We start from the raw sequence: 19,017 nt of genomic DNA, 5'->3' as shown, positions 1-19,017 counted from the left end.
TCATATTATTATCTCCAAGAACATCCCTGTTTACATCGAACAGTATTTTTTCCCCATCATCACAGCAGTTATTACCAGTTACCAGTTATTGGCAGTTTAGAAAAGGATGGGAGAGGCATGTAGAGTTCATCTTTTGGACGCAGAAAGCAATGCAGGGGTCCTAATCACCCACTGGTGTTATAGTCCACCAGTTCCTCGGATGGAGATCCACAAAATGTAGTGCAGAATATTCTCTCCTTGGGAGTCGATTGTAAGAAAGCTGCCTAAAGACTAGTCTATTTCAATCATACACCAAAAGCCTGTTGACAGGTTGCAGTGCAAAGCCACTGATCACATGGGTCAAACCCCTTCTTAAGCTAAATGTCTATCCAATCAACCAGCCCCCTTTCATTCAGAAATGTATTTTGAGGTCAGTGCAATCACAACTTCTTAAATCATCCAATGGTCAGACAGGGGAGGTAGGCAGTTCCAGTCGATATGGAACATTCATCCTAACAAATAACTACAAGCTCTACTGTATTTTACATAACCATTAAAAGCCGATGCTAACCCACCCGAATATATCTATTTTAAACAGGTTTAAATCTCTATCATGAAGGTCAACACTGCACTCAGGGTTGTCAACTGGCTCCAGAATTTATGGACACTTTAAGCCAGGTCAGGTTTTTTACCTCGCCACTAACCACAAATGAATTGATGTTAAATCAAGAAGTAAAGTGGGTGTGAATTGCGTGAGCGGCTTCAATTAATGCGTTCAATTGTTTAATTGCAGTGGCAATTCTCTCCGGAGAGCATCATAACATGTATTAAAATCATATTGCTTGAAATGCTATATGGTAAACAATATGTATCAATATAGTGCAATTCCGTTGTTAGAGAATTATGCACTCGCCCACACTCTTTCTCGTTTAACCTTGGGGTTAAGTTTCTATTAATGTAACACTTATTTCTGCTTCGCACAGTCCCGCCCCAAAAGCAGTGGTAGTTTAGTTTTTTTCCCCCCCAGACTAACAAAGACAGAAAGTGTTTATCCAATGAACCTGTAACTGACAAATACAGGGTCCAGTTAAATTTACAACATACAGGTAGGTTGAGACGTATTCTGAACAGAAGCATTCCAAATAAGTATTCTGGACAGTGTGTTCACATGCAAGTGGAATTTAATATTCCACATTCACATGCAGTCAGAAACATTCAGAATATGACACACTTTGAGCACGTGCAGTGGCACTAGGACAAAAGTTTTTACAAAGCAAGACTTGTTTAGCAGTAATTTGATGATGTCTCGAATGTATTAATTACAATAAGTAAACATGATACTGACAATCTCAGCGTGGATACAACTTTATTCCTTGCAAATTAATAATGGAATATGTACTGTAGCTATCATATGAAATATTAGTAGCCCATTCCCCGCAAATAAATCGGACTCACAGCATTTGTGTGTCAATGCTGGTAGAAAGAACGTATTGTGGAAGTAAATAAATACCCAGACATGTGAAGTTTAAAGTTTACAATGAAGATTGTAATTCCAGAAATTCAAGTGTATTTATAGCAGCTATTGGGTAATTTGTTTCACTGTTAGGCTATAGCTCAGTTTAAAAAATAAATAAATAAATCAATTAAAATAAAAACTGGTATGAATAATAATGTATATTCATAGTGTTGGATTAAAGTTTGCCTTGTTTTGTATTAGTATCCAGTACAGGTACTGTTATGGTTGTGGGAAGCAGTTGCCAGTTTATTAGAAGTAATGAATAAAAGGTGAGAACCACCATGAGACTGTAGGGTTAACAAATTAAAATGAATTAAGGACACATCACATTACTCCTGTTAAACTCATCTCGCTTTGTGAAAACTCCTGTAATTCTGTCACTGCACATATCCAAGTAGTGCAGTATTCTGGATATTTCTGAAATATTAAATTACATTGGCAGATAAACAGATTATCCAGAATACTTATTTGGAATAGTGAAGTAATGCAGTGGTCAGATCCTGAATATCCCAGTTGCGCCCATCCCCTTCTCCAGGGTCAGGTAAGAACACCTTGGTAAAGCAGATTTAAGGCAAAGTTTAAATGCATCTGAATCAAGAAACGCATCCATATGATGGATGTAAAAAGGTTAATCTGTTGTATGCAATCTTATTACTGCATCTGTGGTTAAATTAAATATTTGCCAAGCAGCTGTTACAGTAGCTCTTTCCGTTTACCGGATTCTGCTTTTTTTTTTTATCAGTCGACACTGAACACATCAGCTGTCTGTTCTTTTGCATAATTTTAATAACCATGAAACTAATATAGTGCTCACAGTTCTAGCTGTATGACTCAAATACTAACTTGACCAGTTGGTTTTAAAAACATTTGAATGTGATTATTTTTTTTTTAAATTGTAGAAGCACGTAAATGTGTAGAAACAGGTTTTTGCATGCAAGTAAAATTGTAACTACAACCTTTAGACATTATTATATCTGTATAGAAAAATTATTTGCATAACTTTGTTTAAATGACATGCAAAGTTGAGCTGTAAAAAGTACAGTACAATCATCAGTTCAAAAAAATAACTTGGTTAAAAATTATCAGATATTTCAGGAATGTTCTCGTGTGTTTAAACCTGTTTCAATTCAAGATAAAAAAAAAAAGGCAAATGAAGGGACAAGGTGAAATGAGATGTAGAGCTGCAGTAGTTTCAGTGTCAGCCTGAATAAACCAAAAGATTGGTTTGAAAGTGAGAATGTAAGACTTACGATCTAGAAGTTTTTTTTTTTGTTTGTTTGTTTTTTTAAATGTAGTCAATCATCGCCAATGTTTTTTACCCTGTTTTTCTCCCCAATTTGGAATGACCAATTATTGTTTTTATCCCAGTTCACCGCTGCAACCCCCAGTCAACTCGGGAAACGAAGGCTGAAACACGCGTCCTCCGAAACGTGTTCCTGCCAATCCGTCACTTTTCGCACTGCGGATCCACAGCGAAGCCACCAGACCTATAGTGCCGGAGGACAACACAGATCTGAATGGCTCCACTGCAGACCCGCAGGCACCCTATCAGCCACAGGGTCAGCCACAAACATCAGAATAGTCATGATTACATACCAGAAAACAAAATCTGGGAGGGACAAATACTGAAAATATCTTCTAACAACAAGACAACAGTTTTGAAAAGTTCACAGGACCATGAAGGGATTTGCATATAATGTACACATCACTGGATGTACTATGCAATTGTTCAATGTGAAAATCAAAATGTTCCGACCCACTATTTAAAGCAACCATCTTTGTAGCTACCCCCCAGAATAAACACTATGTTAGCATGTGGCACAAAGCTATAATGTAAAGTGCCAGTGTAAAATTCTGAGTCAGTAAGAGCAAATAAACTAAAAAGTTCTACAGCAAATGAATTATTTCTAAGACTGCTAAATAGTGTTTTGTATCTTACCCTCAAAAGTCCCTAAAGTCTGCTTTAGCCAACAATACAGATACTAAACTATTTCTTGATTTTTTAATTTTTTTTTCCTATTTCACTTTTACGTAGATTTAATGCAAATTAATAACCTACCATTTGGAGGGTCACGTCTTTTTTCTGTAAAAACAAAAGTTAAAATAATTAAAATTTAGAACTGCATGTTAGTAGTACAAATTAGTGAAACAAATAAACAAAAAATAATAGAAGGAACTTCAAAATTCCAGAATATATAATGGTTCAAAAACAAAACAGGGGTCTAAATTATATTAAAAAAAATAAAATAAAAAGTTTATGGCACTTAAAGGGGTGTTCTGTAAAAACTTGTAACTTTCCTTTTCTATGTGGCAAAATTCACTTAAACATCTTGTTTACCCCTTCTTCAAATGTCTGAAGTTTGAATAGCAAAATACCACAAGCCATAAGGGAGCTGTATTTTTTGTTTGAATCTACCATTTAGTGTGAGTTATGGAAGTGCCATCATTTTGATGTAATCCAGGCCAGTGTGAAAAAGAAAACAGGTTTGTATTTTAAAAAAGAAACCAGAGCACCAAGTCCTGTACTACATATCAACTATCCAGAATATAAGGATTTCTAATTAGCACGCCATTCTTATGATTGTCCTCTTTGCTACAATTGCAGAAAGAATGGTTATTGAAGGGTTCCCAAATGTAGGATGAATAAGCACACAGAGCATAATAAAATGAGATGGGGCGAGTGCAAGCTAAATCAATCAACTTCCCTTTCCAAGCACTGGGTTCTACAGTAAAGCAGTATGTATGCTTTACCTCTGTAAATGATTCTGGAACCAGTGTGCTTAACAACACATTTTAGAATTGATCAAGGCAAAGTAAACATTGGGCAGTGGAAAGTGTACTGTGTGGTTCTGGTGAATCTTTTATTACTTTCTATTTTTCCCCCAATAATAAAAAAGTCTAAGTTTACATTCCCATTATAATTTTTCATAGTTTATTATTATGAATTATTAATTAGTCCTTTAGCAGACGCTTTTATTCAAAGAGACTTAGAGAGTACGGGGTGAACTACGCAGCAGAACTGTTGCTGCAGAGTCATGTACAATATGACCTCGGTTTTACGTCTCATCCAAAGGATAAAAACATTGAATTATGTTTTACATTCTCAGCAGTGTTTGGGAGAGGTGGGGGGCACAAAAACAAAAAAGCATGATATAAGAAAAAAAAAAAAGTTGTAACTGTTTCAAATATTAAGACATTAAATGATCACACAAAGAACTTCAAAGCAAATATAAAAGTTGAAAAAAAGGGATATTCACCAGTTCTCCTTTGCCGCCTCCCAAGTAATTCTCCTATTGCTGCTCTGAATCGTTTTGCTTCTTCTTCACTAGCAAAATTGAGTCCAGTCGAACATGTCTAAGTAGACCCAAAACAGCCACACATAAAACCATGGTAGAACAACCAATATGTACTGTATATTGCTCAAATTGACCTCTCTTTGACACGGTAAAGGAACACTCACCTGTGTGTTGTGTTTCGTTAAAGGAAATTTAAACTCCCAATGTGGAGCCTCTACAGTGACAGTCAATGTAACAAAATTAAATATATGCAACACTAGATTGGCGCATGTTTGGATTAATGTTTGGATTTGCATGTTTGGTCTGTGAAATAGTGGTCATTTAATTCAGTTACTGAAAAAAATTAATAAAAATCAGTTCCAAAAAAAGTAAAAAGGATTTGAGCATATAGATGCACAGCAAGCTTTCACTTTGCATTATAAAACTATTTGGGGGAAATGTTTAAATAACTAAGAGCACTGGGGCTCCCGAGTGGCGCATCCAGTAAAAGCAGGATACGCTCTATAGGCTGGATGTCGCGAGTTCGAATCCAGGCTATTCCACAGCCGACCGTGGACGGGAGCTCCCAGGGGGTGACGCTCAATTGGCCAAGCGTCGCCCGGTGGGAGGGAGGGTTAGGTCGGCCAGGGTGTCCTCGGCTCACCGCGCACCAGCGACCCATGTAGTCTGGCCGGGCGCCTGCGGGCTTGCCTGTAAGCTGCCCAGAGCTGCGTTGTCCTCCGACGCTGTAGCTCTAAGGCGGCTGCATGGTGAGTCTACAGAGTGTAAAGAAGCGGGCGGCTGACGCCACACGCTTCGGAGGACAGCGTGTGTTCATCTTTGCCCCTCCCGAGTCAGCGCAGGGGTTGTAGCGGTGAGCTGAGCCTAAAAATAATTGGGCATTTCAAATTGGGGAGAAAATAATAAAAACTAATTGGCAACGACTAAATTTTTTATTTAAAAAAATAAATAAAATAACTAATAGCACTGTAGAGTAGCACTGTAGCTAATAGAACATTGCATCAATGAAATCAATGTGAAAAATCTTTGAGTAGGCATTTCTCATTTTGTTACACATCAGGGCACTCTCATTGCATGTGTTATTTTGTTACTTACTCATTCATGGCAGCCCACTATTGTTATTTATTTCTTAGCAGATTGTGGATTGCAAAAGGCATGTTAGATAAGTGTTTTGTCAAAACATCTACAAGAAGTCTAAACTATGCACAGTGTCTCTTACAATATCGTATTTCCCTGCCAGTCAAGCAAACATGCCATCATGATTTAGTCTGCCACAGTACACTCAAGTGTGATTCTCACATCAAATTACTTTTCTAAAGAATGACATGCAATGAATTCTATGCCCTATGAAATTATGCAAGAAGCATGGAATAAGCAACAGCTGCAACAATAGGACACCATTTCATCAAGAACTCATACATGAATTCATTTTCCAATGATGCATAGGGGTGGTAAATCATATTCAAGACCCGAGTGCAAAGCCACAGAGCTTATTCTTATAGTGTACACAAACTACGGACAAACACAGTGTGCAGCTGTAAGCAGTCAATGGATTGCCAGAGGCTGAGCACCATCAACAACAATCATACTGGATCATCATCAAGACTAATTTATTATTTATTTTTATTCTAGCAGAATAAGATTTGTCATTACACCTGACATTAACCAATTTCTTGGCACAGAACCTGATTAGGTAGACCAGTGATAATCAGGTTCTGTGAAACCAGATGACTATATCTACCATTGTTCGAGATACAAACAGAATTTAAAATATATAAATGGTTTATGCCAATACAGTAAATACATTTTAAAAAAATTAAAACAAAATAAAAACCACAAAACAGAAATGGTCAGCGACAGGAAACAGACTTACGTCACCAGCAAATGTATGAAAGTACGATCTGGTATGATTATATGAGAAGTTGTTGTAGAGTTCCTGCTCCCACAGTATCTTCCCATCCTGCAAAAAAGTATTACCTTTAGCCAAATGACACATTCATATAATAATGTAAACAGAAATGCAGTAAAAGATCCATCGCCTATGTTCTTTTTTGGGTAGCCGCCATCAGCCATGTTTAATTATACACTATGCATCCTTTACTGTAGCTATGTAACTACAGCATTCCATCATTAAAATGCACCACACTTCATAGAGAGGCAGTCAAGCCCTTTGCAAACCTGCCAAACAACCTGTTTGTTTTGAAGATAGCACCGTGTAACAATTACTTTTTTTTTTTGGTTCCTGGGTAGTAAGTGTTATTTCCTAATTGCTTATGCCTCAAAAGTATAGAAAATGGCTATTATTCCCCACAAACTTTGCTTTTGTGACCAGGACAGTGATATTTTGAAATTTACTTATTTTCCAGAACATTCCAGATAGATTCAGTGCTGAGTAAACTTGAAGTAACTTCTAGAACTTTCTAGAACTTTCCAGTAATATAAATAGTAGTATACATACAGGGGCCTTAAGCCCACCAGTTCAGTTTAGTTCCAGCTGCCTAAGTGGATACATATCTGCATTTTTCTGAGATGGCATCAAGGTCATAGGAGACTTCAAAATGGTGGCATTCCTGATGGGTCTCCAAGGCGGTTTTACCAAGTTCCCCTGCTATCTTTGCCTTTGGGACAGCAGGGACACCAAGGCGCACTACCACAGGCGGGACTGGCCACAGCGGACCGAGTTCTCTGTGGGGAGGAACAACGTCAAGTGGGAGCCACTGGTGGACCCCCGGAAGGTGCTGATGCCACCACTGCACATCAAATTGGGCCTTATGAAACAATTTGTCAGAGCTCTAGATAAGGAGTCGGCAGCCTTCAAGTACCTTCAAGACTTCTTCCCTAAGCTGTCTGAGGCAAAGGTCAAAGCCGGTGTCTTTGTCGGACCACAGATAAAGAAGATCCTGGAGTGCAATGAATTCCCCAAGAAGCTCACTAGTAAGGAGAAAGCGGCTTGGAACAGCTTTGTCGCAGTGGTTCGGGGCTTCCTGGGCAATCACAAGGCCGAAAACTATGTGGAGTTGGTTGAGACTCTGGTGAAGAACTACGGCACAATGGGCTGTAGGATGTCCCTCAAAGTCCATATCCTTGATGCTCATCTTGATAAATTCAAGGAGAACATGGGAGCTTACTCGGAGGAGCAAGGCGAGCGCTTCCACCAGGATATACTGGACTTTGAACGCCGCTACCAAGGACAGTATAACGAGAACATGATGGGAGACTACATTTGGGGGCTGATTCGTGAAAGTGATTTACAGTATAATCGTAAATCTCGAAAAACTACTCACTTCTAAATCTTTTGTAGTCATTTTTGTATTACTTTAGTATAAATACATGTTAATTTGGATTCATATGTTGTTTTTTTCTGACTATGTGAACGAAAAGACACAAATTCACCCGTTTTCTCATTGGAAATAGGTACATTTCAAAATATCACTGTCCTGGTCACAAAAGCAAAGTTTGTGGGGAATAATAGCCATTTTCTATACTTTTGAGGCATAAGCAATTAGGAAATAACACTTACTACCCAGGAACAAAAATTGTGTTACATAGTGTAGTGGTTTTGATTGGTGTTGCAGCTGTCTCACTCTCACATACCCAGCAAAAACCTTCCATTTGTATTTTTTATTTCAAAAGGACATGTCAAACACTGATATAATGTAATGCAAGTAGGAGGAGACACTACGAATAACTAGTATATATATATATATATATATATATGCTTTTACTTCTAAATCTGTAATGTGGACAGACATACAACCTAATAATCAAATGTAGAAAGTAGGGAATGACGTGTTTTATATATCTATATACAGTCAGCACTCACATATCGGACCCCATAAAATTTTGACTTCAGTGATGGTTAAACGCGTGACGCACATCTGATTATTTTGGCCCGTTCCAACATAAAAAAAAAGATACAATATCAAAAATACATATCTGAAAGGGCTTTGTTTTAAAATAAGTAGGCTTCCATTTAGATGTACTGTATTGGTTTTGTTGATACAGTACTATATTTTCAACAGAAGTAGTATTTTAATTCAGAACGATATGATTCTGAAAATATCACTTGCCAAAACTAAAGAGACAACACGTTAACTGTAATACAGTACATACTTTGAAATCCGGTACGTATTGTAGCAGTATGTAAAATTTATCATTAACGACCTAACAGCAAAATAAAATCTAAATGTTATCCATGCACAGAACTGTGTAAAATGTAAAAGGCATTGCAATTTAGCAAAACCAAAAGATCAAAAAAAAAACATAACATCAGTTTCCAGAATTAAAACAGTGTCCCAAGTCAGTATTCAAAACTGCAGGATATAGTCCTCGATAAGGCCCTAATGTCAGTTTACTTGCAAATGAAAATGCAACAAAAGATCACAGATAAAAAAATTAATAAATTAAAAAAAACTAACTGCTACATTACCCTAGCTTGTCTCGTTCGCTTAGTTTTGGCTGCATTTTCGTCAGGTGAAACTGGAGGAAGCGCTGTGTAACTGCACAACAGATAGACTGATTTGGCATTAGAGAGAATTTAAAAAAAAAAAAAAAAAACGCAGGCTGTGACGGATATTCAGACAAATTGTAACATTTAAGAGATGGGCTTTGCATCAGAAAACTGATGGCGGAGTCGGAAATCACGTGCAACGGGTAAGTGCATTAATATAATGGGGATTGATTTTATTAAAACACTGACGTGTATCGGAGTAACGGATATCTGAGTGCTGACTGTATATATAGATCTGTTTTAGAATAACTATGTAAATGTGATTAGGAAGTATGGGGTGATGCTCTTTTATATTATATATAGTTAATTGATTAATGTGTGTATTTTTCTGCAACCTGTTGACATTTTAATTGCAGTTGTTTACTATTTTACCATGTGGTGAAGTTGGTTATGTTGAGTATAATAACTATAGGTTCAAGAACTAATGTTACATTATTTATTTATTTTTTTTTAAATTTAGTCGTTGCCAATTAGTTTTTATTATTTTCTCCCCAATTTGAAATGCCCAATTATTTTTTAGGCACAGCTCACCGCTACCACCCCTGCGCTGACTCGGGAGGGGCAAAGATGAACACACGCTGTCCTCCGAAGCGTGTGCCGTCAGCCGACCGCTTCTTTACACACTGCGAACTCACCGTGCAGCCGCCTCAGAGCTACAGCGTCAGAGGACAACGCAGCTCTGGGCAGCTTACAGGCAAGCCCGCAGGCGCCCGGCCAGACTACAGGGGTCGCTGGTGCGCAGTGAGCCGAGGACACCCTGGCCGACCTAACCCTCCCTCCCCCCGGGTGACGCTTGGCCAATTGAGCGTCGCCCCCTGGAAGCTCCCGTCCACGGTCGGCTGTGGAATAGCCTGGACTCGAACTCGCGACGTCCAGGCTATAGAGCGCATCCTGCACTCTAGCAAGTGCTTTTACTGGATGGCGCCACTCGGGAGCCCAAAAGTTACATTATTTTAAACAATATACCTGCTAAAGGTTATATATATATATATATCTGTAAGACAAACTAATCAACCAAAGAAACAAAGCACTGAAATACACAACAGTAGGAACAACCTAAGAAAGAGCAGTAGCATTGCCCAGGTATGTTTTAGCCCAGTAACTGGGTAGCTGCAGTGTTGGGAGTAATGAAGACCTTCCTCTTATTGTAGAGCAGATACAGATAGGATTCCTCGACACTATCCCACCAATGTCTTTAGCCACTGCATTACTGCAGAGATGTGCTTAAAAAAAAGACCTCGGTCCTCTTGTAACAAAGCATGCTTTGATGATGAAGAGAGAGCAGGTCCTAATAAATGACTTTTCTAACCCATGCTGAAAACAGTATTTTGGAATGTGAAATATAACAAGGAATTTGTTTTTCACAATTAAAAGGGCTGGCAAAGTACTCTCTAATGCATTAACATTTACTGAATGGAACTACTGCAGTACAATGGAATTGATGAATGTGTCCTTACCTTAATATCGTATACTCTGATAAAATAAGACCTTTGAGGATTGTCCTTCACAAGGCAAGCAACACCACAGCACTTCTTTGACCACACTGAGTTACGGTCAGCTGTATATACTTGAACTACAGCAGTAGACAAAGTCTGAAAGAAAGAAGAAAAAACAGGGAGAGATATAAATTTGTTTTCCTTTAAATCAGATAATGATTATTTCACAAATCACACACAATGCCCAGTTTTAGACTGTGCTGCATTTGACATTTGGTGCAGGACAAGACTAATCATGTTTACAGCAAGCAACTCTTGGTAATAATAAATGACCATGAAAGGTATTGGTATACATCACATGTGTGACAAAACAATCACACAGTTTAAAAAGCCATTAGGTCAACAAAATGTGAGGTATGATTCACAGGAAGTGCAGTGGTGTCCACAGCACCAGTCAAGGTACTGCACATTTTCCCTATCAGTGCAGCCTGGGAACTAACACCAGAAGATGACATTTGTATCCAGAATATGTCCATGTCCCTAGAGCAGTTCAGATACTGTAAAAGGAGATCTACTGTATTTATTATTACAACCACTCAAAAACCCACTGCAGCATTCATCGTTGCTGAAATCAAAATTGGTAATTTCTACAGAATGAGCAGAAGGAAAATTAATTCATATCTAGCAATTTCATCACAGCACAGACAGCCAAGTTGTCTGTAGGGCCGATACAAGTATTTTCCATAGTCAATTGGCCAAAAAAAATGGGGCGCATGGGCTGCATCTACAGTATTTAGTAATACTAGTTTCTTAAAAAAAAAAAAAAAAAAAAAATCACTATTAATAACATTAATTGATTGCATATGTTATAAGAAGTCAAAGTTCTATGGCTCTGTTTATTGCTGAATCAAGATTTACAATTCAAATGTAGGTCTGTTTACTTAAGATTAGTATCCTGGATTTAGCAGGGTGTGTAACTTTTGTCAGGTGAATTATGTTGTTAATGTCCCACAACAAAATTCACATATATTTGTAACAATGGGTTTAACAAAAGTAGTGTTTTGCATTTGAAAAATAATAGTTAAGTGCATTAAAAAGTTTTAAGTTACAAAGTTAAAACACTTGTTTAAACTTTGTAGTGTGAATTCTGTTTTTATACAAGCAGTGCCAGAAAATAACATTGGGCTCTACGTTTTCTCTGGTGGTACAGTATAGTACCAGCAGTTTTGGAGTTCTGTCCCTTTGAGTGATATCATCAAATCTGATGATGTGTTGCAAACAAGAATGTGAAACAACTCCCTTGTTTTCAGATTTTTGTTAAATACAGATTGAGAAAGAAAAAAAAAATATGGCAACAGCAGATAATGACGCAGAAGCAATTTACAGCTCGATACAGTGATTTAAAAAAATAAATATAAATTAGACACAACACTGAATAAACAGACAAAATGGAAAAGACAAAAAAAAAACACACATTTCATAAGGGAACTAAAAAGTGCTCTAGTTCTTCTTTTTACAGTACTTATATATGTATATATAATTAAATGAAGTACTGTAATCACTTTTGATTCAGCTTTTAACTGCAGAACTAAAGTACTTTTTAGTTCTCTTATGAAATGTGTGTTTTTTTTTTTTTTTTGTCAGTTGAGGGTCAAAGCAAAACCCATTGATAAAAAAAATAAATAAAGTGTTTTAAATCCAGTCAGTTTAACAACCAATCCAGTGAACAACATAGCTAATTTACAAAAAGTAAGCACTGTCCACAGCAGTTCAGTAAATTGTCCATGGCTTATATTTTACTTGGACACCGTCTTTCAGCAAGGCATTGGGTACACTGGTTCATGATTTGTAACCAGTTTTCGAAACGCAGCTCCCTCAACAATATTTACAGGCCTTACATCTTGCGTCACTCCATTCACAACCATACCTGCAATCTGCTTTGCTCTGTTATTATTCACATCAATTTTTTTCTTCCCAAAACAGAAGTAACTGGCGATTCATGTTTACTTTTATCAATGTCAGATTTTGTTTGGAGTTTTGTAGGGTCCCATCTCATTAAATGGTCACGCAAATTAGTTGTGTTAGCCACTTGTCGCATAGGCTGCACTTTCTTGCCGTCTTCTATTTAAGAAAATGATTGACAAACGTCATTGTAGGCGTTGTATCATGGTTGATATTTGTTAACTTGCTCCGTTGCTCATCCCGAAGACTCCCGCGCCAACGTATGGCGCGCCATTTGTGCAAAAACTATTAATTAATTAATTCATCAATTCATCAATTCGTGTCAATCTCGCATTGTGCCAAAAGGCATAACTATTTCTAGCTAATTGGAGCAGGTACTAAAATTGCAACCAATCCAGTCTCAAGGAAAACTGCTCAGCCAATAACCTTACAGTTTACTAGAAAAGGCGTTCGAATCACCTCAACCACCAGCAAAAAAAAAACCCAAAACTGTTTAATTCAATGGTGTATACTGAAGCCCTGAACCGCAGATTGAAAAAAAAAAAAAACAGAATCCATCTCGTACACACACAGAAAAGCTGCAACTACTGCCTTTTAAAGACAGAAAACTACGATAATGGTTCTAAAAATATATTAACTGTATAAGGTAGATATACAAATATATATATATTTTTCTTCAGTAGAGTAACGTATAGTATTATATTCACAATATTGCTTATAATTAAGGAATACATATGGGCTGCCGTAGAATAGTGCAAAACACAGTTATTAATTTGTATTCACAAATTATATTGTGGGTAGTTTTATCTGCTTATGTCATATTGGCACTAATATTTAATATTTGATTAAAACTGTTTTGTTAGGGTTTTCTCTTAAGACATTTATTTAGGCCTTTGTATCGCTGTTATTTATTGGTGACCCATGAATACTGGTAGCTATACAGTATTGAAGTCTTGGCAATTAACACCTTTGTAGAATCAGTACCGTATTTTTGTTGTGTTATTTAAAGACGGAATGGTATGTCAGATCATAAATACACGGAGCACAAAAACATACCTGTGATTGAAACACCTTTTCTAGTAAGCTGCAAGGTTATTGGCTGAAGCAGTTTTGCTTGAGATGGATTCTCGTTGGTTGCAATTTTACTACCTGCTCCAATTGGCTAGAAATGGTTAAGCCTTTTTGGCACAGTGGAAGACTGACAGTTGGCAATTCACCTTTCAATTCATTAATTTGCAGGTCAATCGTAGAGCAATCAGTTCCCCCAGAAGCCTGTCAAGCCTTTCATATAGATTAATTGTTCTGAGTTGATCAATTGCCAAATTTAATTTATGAATTGATGGACGAATTGATTAATAGTTTTGGCACAAATGGCGCTCCATACAGATGCAATCCCATCATTAAAAACTCATGGGGGGCGGGGGTGGGTAAAGTTGAGGTGAATCACACGCAGATTCAGCGTGTCAGACCTGAGGCGAGTGGGGGAAACTGAGCTGAAATCCAAAAAATTATGCCGATTCCAAAAAACAACAAAAAACATCCCTTTGCTTAATTTTTACACAGAAACGATGCACAGGCTTGACTATTGATAGTGTTCAAACGATACGATGTATCCCCTCAGCCTTAAATACAGCAAAAGTTCTGTACTTTGAAGATGAAACAATTTCAAATCCCACTTAATACAGTAAATGTCATTACTTCATGAGCAAAGACAAAATAAGAAACATGTTACCCTACTCACCTTAAGTACAGTACACAGTCTCAATATTTCTTATCCCAAAGCCCGAGTTGGAATAATGCACACATGAGACTCATATGGATATTCTTCAACTTTTCCAGGTAAAAACTCAATCCTTCAAAGTTACTTTTCTTTCTGTCCTTACATTTTCATTGACAAACTGTTCCTACACATGCTTTAATGACTGCATTCCTAGACAAACTAGTTGATTCCATTGACTTAAATGATGAAGATGAAGATAATTATGCAAAGATGGAAAGCATTTTGCCGACTCGTTGAGTATTCAAAACAGCAAGTCCCAAAAAAACACTGCGGTCAGCAAATACAGATCAAAGCCAGGCCCAGATGGTTAGTTGTTACAATTGCCTTGGCCTTCTGGTTATTTTTATTTATTTTAGATTTTAAATAAGACAACTGTAGTACAGTTTTTAAAGAAAACAAATACAACTGGGGTTTTATGGAAAAAAAGGCCAACATTTTGTGGTAACACGGCAAACTACATACCCAAAATACAAAGATTTTCCAGGTACATACTGTAACAACATTACTTCTGGAAAGAGGTCGAAATATAGTCAGAATAGTTGGTAAAACTAGAAAAAAAGCACACTTTAAGTTACAATACTTTATAAGTCTGGAATCCAAATTTGCTGTAATGGGGGGGGGGGGGGGGGGGGTGTTGGAATGTCTGGTGACATTTTTGTCCAATAGTATTTCGCGCAAACATCCCTTGCAGCTGTTAGTGTATTGCGAAGAATGGAAGATATGGCAGCAAATCATGGCATGATGTGTTTTAGCTATTTACAATAACATGTGTTTTTATTTTTACTGTGCATGATGTTTGTCTTATTGTTTTCAAGTTAGTATTTTATAGAAATTTCATGGAGTAAAAATAGCAATTAAAATGATTTCATAAATCTGGTACCTCGCATGCCCATCCCAAGCCCCAATTGTACATGACTAACAGTTTGCTCTGTCTATGAGATCTGGGGGACATGTCAGATTAAGGGAGTATATACATGTGAGCGATTATCTGCACTCAGGAACAGTTCGGACTGATTTACACACCATATTAATGCCAGCAAATCAACCCCAGCTTGTTCTCAGCTCGCATAGCATAATATTTTATATTGTGATTTCAATGATGTGGTACTGTTTAAAATGCAAATGAGAATAGTAAACGATGGGGCTGGTTAGACAGGTTAACAGAGGGCAGTCTGATCCAACCCTGGGTCGTTTGCAATGGCTCCTATGTGAATACCCACCAATTACTCACTCCTAGAAAAACAGATAATTGGCTGCAAACAGATTTCTTCAGATTGTATTATTTATTGTTATTATCTTTTATACCTATTAATGACCTAAATGTTTGATTAAAGAGCTCAACGATAAAATGGCAAATTATACCCATAGTGAAGGAGTTTAAAACAAGTTCACCCACTTAGCAAGTACCATATTTATTTTTTCTAGTCCCATGTTAAAATGATAACACAAAACTGTTTACTCATTACTGTATGCATAACCCAGAAAAAGCAAACCAAGGCACTTCCTACTACGACTGCTGACTGGTAAAGTAAGTACATTTCTACTGTTGACTCTATTGGTGCTGTGTGAATTGGCTGGGATTCATCTTTAACCAGAACTAAATCTGCTGAGAAAGAATGAACGCAGCAGTAACAGCCAATGCTTCCTTTCTGGCTCAGCTACAACATGAAGTCTTCACTGGTTTTTAAACTACTGTACAATAAACTTAATGATAGCATTGGGCAATTTGATCATAATAAACACATGTTAAAATGAATAAATAGCCTGACTGAATCCCATCTTATAACACTGAACAATACAATTCAATTCAGTAAAATAATTGATAGAATAATGAATTACAAATGGTTAGTCTTACTAACCATGACACATTGAAAGACATTAGAAAACAGAAAGTATTTGCTAGAACACACCAAGTGCTGTCTGTGATGGTATGTTCATGCAGTACACATTAATGTAGACAGTAATTTTGGGTCACTGCAGCAATCTTTCCTTTTAGTAACTCAATTTTTTTCTTCTGTTCCCAGTTTTCAGTGGAATGTTTGGTTAAAGAAGGGCTAATCAAGATCTTAATCTATTTTCTGACCTATTACTAGCACTAACAATAGTATCACTGATACCCTTCTGTTGAAAATATTCATACCTATAGCACTTCAAAAACAGTGCATCACTTGTATTTGACTATAATCTGTCACTTACTGTTTGCTTATTCCGCAATTATGGGACTCTGTTTGCGCCTGCAGTAATTTATAAAGCTAAAGCCACATAAGACTCCAGTTCCTCACAGACATCCACTGCAGGGACAAAAAAAACACACACACACAAACTACTCCACTGGTGAATCTGTGCCAAAGGTGCTTTTGTGATTTAGAACACATCTACCATTAGGTTATATCAGAGTGCAACATACTGATATACTATATAGACGTTTAATGTGCAATACAAACTGTTAATTTCTTAAATGAATGGAAAACTGACACTTGATACATTGATAATCCTCAATACCAATCATGTTAAAAAGGTAATAACAATAGCAGTTTATTCCATAGTGTTCAGTACAGTATTTAACATAAAGCTGAGGGAATATTTTTTGTTTAGAACGCCTATTTGTCTTTCAGTGCTGTATTTTTTGTAATTGATTTAAATAAAATCTTTAAAACAAACATTTATACTGACAAGCTGTAAAAAGAAAGAAAGAAAGAAAGATGTTAAGCTCTTTTAGCTCAATCTAGCCTGACTTATCAATTTACAATCTTATACCTCTTACACACAGACGAGTTACGACGGCTCAGAACCGGCACTAATGCTGCATTTTGGTCTGTGTGAATTGCCTGAGCCGTCATTTTATGCCATCTCTGAACCAATCTGCGACGTGGTTCAGAGATGGCACCGACCCGTCTTAACTGCCTGTGTGAAATGCTATGACACGTGACTGTATACCGGATGCAGTTGTTCAACCAAGGACTCAAATGTTTCTCTTCCCATGGGAAAATATTTTTTCCACTCACTATCCGAAAATCTTGAGTGTCTCATTCCAAAATACATCACCATGTTGGCGTTCCATTACCCAAGTGGGGCATTCACATGAGCATCCTTTATATATAGCAAATATCAGCATCCACTGTATTTTTGCTCTCTGCTTTTGCCTGAAGAGCTTGACTCTCTTAAAAATATTTTGGTTTTGAGACTTTGTTTGGTTTCTGCCATGAAAACGATCTGTTGATTGATAGGTTTGAAGGTTGTACTCGCATGATCCCTTTGGCGGTGTGAAAGGGTTATGACAGTATTATGCTGGCATAGATTGTCCAATTTCGTGCTGTGTGAATGTGTGAAATTTTTTTTTAACGTTTGTGTGTGAAAGGGGTACAAGACCTACTGAGATTTCAAACTACAAAACAGATCTAGCAGCAAACCGCTTCAAACACTTTAAATACCGCAGAGGAAACATTATTAAATTCAACTTCCTTTTTTGCAAGTAGTTTTGGTTGATTAGCGACCTCAAAACAACCCAGTTCTGCTTTGTTTTTGCTACCTACAGCTTGTTTGTCTAAATATTTGTCTTTTTGATTTACCTCAAATTTTAGGCTTGAAGTTATGAACAATAGAAAATACAACATCATATGGTAGTGGTGCTGTACAAAACACAGTCATATAGGACCATACTGTACATAATAAAAATAAAATTAAAACTTGGAAACAAACTTTCCAGAGGTGTGGTAGGTTCACATTTGATTTTCGCATATGACAGAAAATGATTTGCATTCAGTCCTTGCATGTGTGGTTTCAACAGGGAATACCTCACGAAGATCTTTTGCAAGTCCATTTCTTTTTAATGTTTCATAGCTGTCATCGTTTCATGTTTGCAGCTATAATTCAGTTACTGTGTGAAATCAAATCAACCCAGGATCCATCTGCAAATGATCAATGAACTGTGTGTTCATACTGTGAGCCAAGGTTATTATTTTATTACTGTAGTGCAATGTATTATTACACTGAACTTGTAGACCAGATAAAAACAACTTTGATGTCCGTGAATTATATTTTGGCTCTTCTGCAAACTTTATGGCAGTTTTACAGCACAGTAATAAAATACTACTACCAGATTTCTAAAATAACATTCCTGTAGCTGTGCGTGTACTATATTCCTTCAGTTTAAACTTGTTGACATTCCAGTTTGTTGTACCCTCAAAAATGAGTTCAGTTTTAGGGGCACAAGTTACCTCTCCCATTGAGTCTTGCACATCACTCGAATTAGTTTTAAATCTTCAAGTAAACAAAACAGAACTACTGATAATGTAACATGTATTCTACAATACCGTATCAGTAATTGTGGCAGGTTATCACATTCTGCTACTATATAGGAAACTTTTCTAGAGCTAGTTATCAAAAATAACTTTTGTTGGTCAGACCATAACCAAGTATGAAGTATTTTTTTTATTATTATTTTATACAGCAGTCATTTTCGACATCCAGAACAGGAAGTCTGTCTACAAAATCTCAATGGCGCAGACTCAGAGCAACACAGGTAAAAAAGGGTGTTA

General features: G+C 37.0%; 1 protein-coding gene across 1 annotated transcript in view; it reads right to left on the bottom strand.

Annotated features, from left to right (window-relative positions):
* Positions 1–19,017, bottom strand: part of wasla (WASP like actin nucleation promoting factor a) — a 30,485-nt gene that overhangs the window by 10,122 nt on the left and 1,346 nt on the right. Inside the window, exons 2-5 of the mRNA XM_059027235.1 lie at positions 10,759–10,893; positions 6,665–6,751; positions 4,753–4,849; positions 3,555–3,578 (exon numbers count right to left, since the gene is read on the bottom strand). Coding sequence (XP_058883218.1) covers positions 3,555–3,578; positions 4,753–4,849; positions 6,665–6,751; positions 10,759–10,893 — 343 coding nt within the window. The remainder of the gene's footprint in view (positions 1–3,554; positions 3,579–4,752; positions 4,850–6,664; positions 6,752–10,758; positions 10,894–19,017) is intronic.

This window comes from Acipenser ruthenus, chromosome 7 (assembly GCF_902713425.1).
Source record: "Acipenser ruthenus chromosome 7, fAciRut3.2 maternal haplotype, whole genome shotgun sequence".
Classification (NCBI taxonomy): Eukaryota; Metazoa; Chordata; class Actinopteri; order Acipenseriformes; family Acipenseridae; genus Acipenser; species Acipenser ruthenus.
This window is presented reverse-complemented; position numbering and strand designations above follow the sequence as displayed.